Source organism: Arachis ipaensis, chromosome B04, assembly GCF_000816755.2.
Source record: "Arachis ipaensis cultivar K30076 chromosome B04, Araip1.1, whole genome shotgun sequence".
Classification (NCBI taxonomy): domain Eukaryota; kingdom Viridiplantae; phylum Streptophyta; class Magnoliopsida; order Fabales; family Fabaceae; genus Arachis; species Arachis ipaensis.
The window spans coordinates 124588257-124591910 of NC_029788.2; the positions used below are offsets into that span (position 1 = coordinate 124588257).

At 39.0% G+C, this 3654-nt stretch overlaps 1 protein-coding gene across 1 annotated transcript; it reads left to right on the top strand.

The window, feature by feature from the left end:
* On the top strand, positions 2682–3440 carry LOC107637199 (uncharacterized mitochondrial protein AtMg00810-like). The gene has a single exon (XM_016340636.1). The coding sequence runs from the start codon at positions 2682–2684 to the stop codon at positions 3438–3440; it is 759 nt and encodes a 252-aa protein (XP_016196122.1).

The following is a 3654-nucleotide window of genomic DNA, read 5'->3' on the forward strand; positions in this document are numbered from 1 at the left end:
CAATTTGGGGAAGCACCAGAATCCAAGGTGTTCTTCAACAAAGCTGCCACAGAGTATCCATCCTTTGATGACAAAATCAAAGGAAAAGGTAGAGGAAAAGGTAGAGGTCGTGGTAAGGGTAATCGGCCTTAATGCACCTTTTGTGATCGCACCGGCCATACTGTGGAGACATGTTACAAGAAGCATGGGTATCCACCTCATTTGTGCCAAAGAGAAATTGGCAGTATCAACTACATGTCAACTGATTCACAGGCTGAAAAGGTCACTGATGAACTCAGCCAAAACAATCTAAGCACTAATCGTCAAAAGGAAACTAGTGAAGCATTAAGACTTGACCTCACTCAATTCCAAAAGGAAGCTATACTCGTAGAAATGTCATTTTAAAATACAGCACCATTATTTTTTCCTTTGTTGCTGTGAAATCCACCCTTTGGGTCATTGACACAGGGACAACTGATCATGTGAATTTTGATCTTAATGATTTTGAGTCACACCATCCCATTCCCCCTATAATTGTTAGAATGCCGGATGGTACTCAAACAGTTAGTAGCATCATTGGTACCATCCGCTTCTCTAATCAATTACACATTACAAATGTACTTTTTATTTCTAATTTTGACTTCAAACTAATTTCTCTGTCCAAATTGACCAAAAATTTAAAATGGCAAATGCTTATTAATGATACACTTTGTGAGATCCAGGACCAAGCTACTTTGAAGAGGATTGGAATAGCTAAATATGCCGATAGCTTGTATACAATGGATAGCAAACCAATTTTTGACACTTCTGCATTTATAGGTAGCAAATTATCCCATAATTCTGCGGTTGTAGCTACTGCCACTTTGGGCAACTCTGCTGCTATAGTCAATAAAGTGGATGCACTTTAGCATTCACGGTTAGGTCATGTTCCACAACGCAGGTTAGAAATAATGCACAAAATATATCCCATAATTGATTGTGCTGAACACATACATTCATGTAATTCTTGCCATTTAGCTAAACAAAAAAAAGTTACCCTTTTCTTATAGTGTAACTGAATCTGCTGATTGCTTCGATTTAGTTCATGTGAATATTTGGGGACTCGTTTCAACTACTTCCTTTAATGATAAAAAGTATTTTCTCACTATAGTTGATGATAAAAGTAGATATACATGGATTCATTGCATGCATCATAAGATTGAAACTTCTGATCATATTATACATTTTGTTAAATATGTACAAACTCAATTTGGTAAAACTGTTAAATGCTTCCGCTCTGACAATGGCCCTGAATTTGCTTTGAAATCATTTTATGCTTCCAATGGCATTTTGTACCACACTTCTTGCGTGGAGACCCACAGCAAAATGGCATTGTGGAACGCAAATACCAGCACATACTAGGGACTGCATGGGCCTTGATTTTCCATTCTTCATTAGGACAGGTAGACTCAACACCCAAAACTCATTACCATGCACGTCACTTTGATTCCTTAGACAACACAGATCACCTTTGGTATCCACTACCGCAAATGAAGAGCATGCTAACACCACCACTCACAATCATGTTGCATCAGCTGCATCATTTTCACCCCCTCAGCTAAGAGAGGATACTGTCATGCATTCATCATCTCATACATTAGAAAATAATTCCACATTCCATACATTAGAAAATAATTCCACATTCCATACATTAGAAAACAATCCACCTTTCATTGAAACAAGAAAGTCAACCCGAATTAGGACAATGCCAACACATTTAAAAGACTATCATTGTGACATTTCTGGTACAAAGTCTACTGTTAATACTCTTTGCAAATATCCTATCTCACAATATATGTCATATGAAGCACTAAGTTCAAAACACAAGGCCCTTTCTTTAGCCATTGTCAAAACTGTTGTGCCACGAACCTATGAGGAAGCTGCTATTCATCCTTGCTGGAAATAAGCCATTAATAGTGAACTTGAGGCGTTGAGGCAGAATCAAACTTGGTGTGTAACAAAACTCCCAGCTGGTAAGAGGGCAATAGATTGCAAGTGGGTCTTTCGAGTGAAGTTCAATCCGGATGGGACTGTTGAACGTTACAAGGCAAGGCTTGTGGCAAAGGAATTTACTCAAGTTGAAGGAGTAGATTTCATAGACACCTTCAGTCCCGTTGTTAGGATGACTACATTGTGCATAGTTTTGGCTCTAGCTACAGCCAAACGATGGCATGTTAAGAAATTGGACATTAATACAGTGTTCCTCCACGGAGATTTACATGAAGAAGTGTACATGAAGTTGCCTCCAGGATTAGATGGGATCAATCTGGATTCATCCTCTGTTTGCAAGCTACAAAAGTCGCTGTACGGATTAAAGCAAGCCAGCTGTCAGTGGAATTTGAAGCTCACAGAGACACTCACCTCTACTGATTTTGTTAAATCCGAAGCAGATCACTCCCTGTATTCGAAGATCACTCCTTATGGCATTACAATCATCATGGTTTATGTTGATGATTTGGTTTTAACTGGAAATGACTTGGAAGAAATTGACCATGTCAAGCAATTGTTGGAAAACAAATTCAAAATCAAGGACCTTGGTGATTTAAAATATTTTTATGGAAGTGGCAAGGAATTCTAAAGGAATTCATCTCTGCCAACGAAAATATGCATTGGATATCATTAAGGAGTTTGGTTACTTAAATTGTAAGCCGGTTAGCACTCCAATGGATTACACGTATGCTTCAAAGTTATCAAAGGAAAGTGGCACTGCACTACAGGATCACACTCCTTACCGTCAGTTAATTGGTCGGCTTCTCTATCTCACAAACACACGCCCTGACATCTCCTATGCTATTAGAAAATTAAGCCAGTTCCTTGACTGTCCAACTGATGCTCACATGCACGCAGCCTATAAAGTTCTCCGTTACCTAAAGGGGTGTCCCTCCTTGGGAATTTTCTTTTCATCAGCCAATGATTTGAAGCTAACAAGATTCTGTGATGCTGATTGGGCTACATGTGCAGACACTCGACGATCCATCACAGGACATTGCTTCTATCTTAGAAATTCTTTAATCAGTTGGAAGAGCAAGAAGCAAAGTACTGTAGCCAGGTCATCCTCGGAAGCAGAATACAGAGCCTTAGCTTCTGCCACATGCCAAGCTCAATGGCTGTCCTTTGTGATGAAAGATCTCAGTGTGCCATTAACTGAATCCATCACCCTTTTTTGTGATAAGCATTCTGCCATTCATCACCTTGCTACTAACCCCATATTTCATGAGCGCACAAAGCATATTGAAGTGGATTATCACATTGCTCGAAACCAACATTTACTAGGTCTTACCCATTTGATGCCGGTCTCTTCTAACAATCAGCTTGCTGACTTCTTAACCAAAGCCTCGGCTTCAGGTCCCTTCACTGTGAACGTTTCCAAACTGGGTCTTCTGGACATCCATAATCTCAGTTTGAGGGAGGGCGTAACTTGAGTCATTGTGACTGCAAGTTAATATTTATTCTTGCTTGTAATTAGTTATGAAATTGTTAGACTATTAGACAAAGACGTTAGATAATTAGTGAATTTGTTATCATTATTCATTCTACTCAACACACATATAAGAACTGTACAGTGTATCACGGTTTGAAGTTTAGTTTTGGAAATCAATGAATACAACTTTACTCTTTCACTCTCTTTCTCCTCCT

Bases quoted from the DNA above. Each gene is read 5' to 3' on its own strand.
- LOC107637199 (XM_016340636.1), top strand. From the start codon at position 2,682: ATGGATTACACGTATGCTTCAAAGTTATCAAAGGAAAGTGGCACTGCA.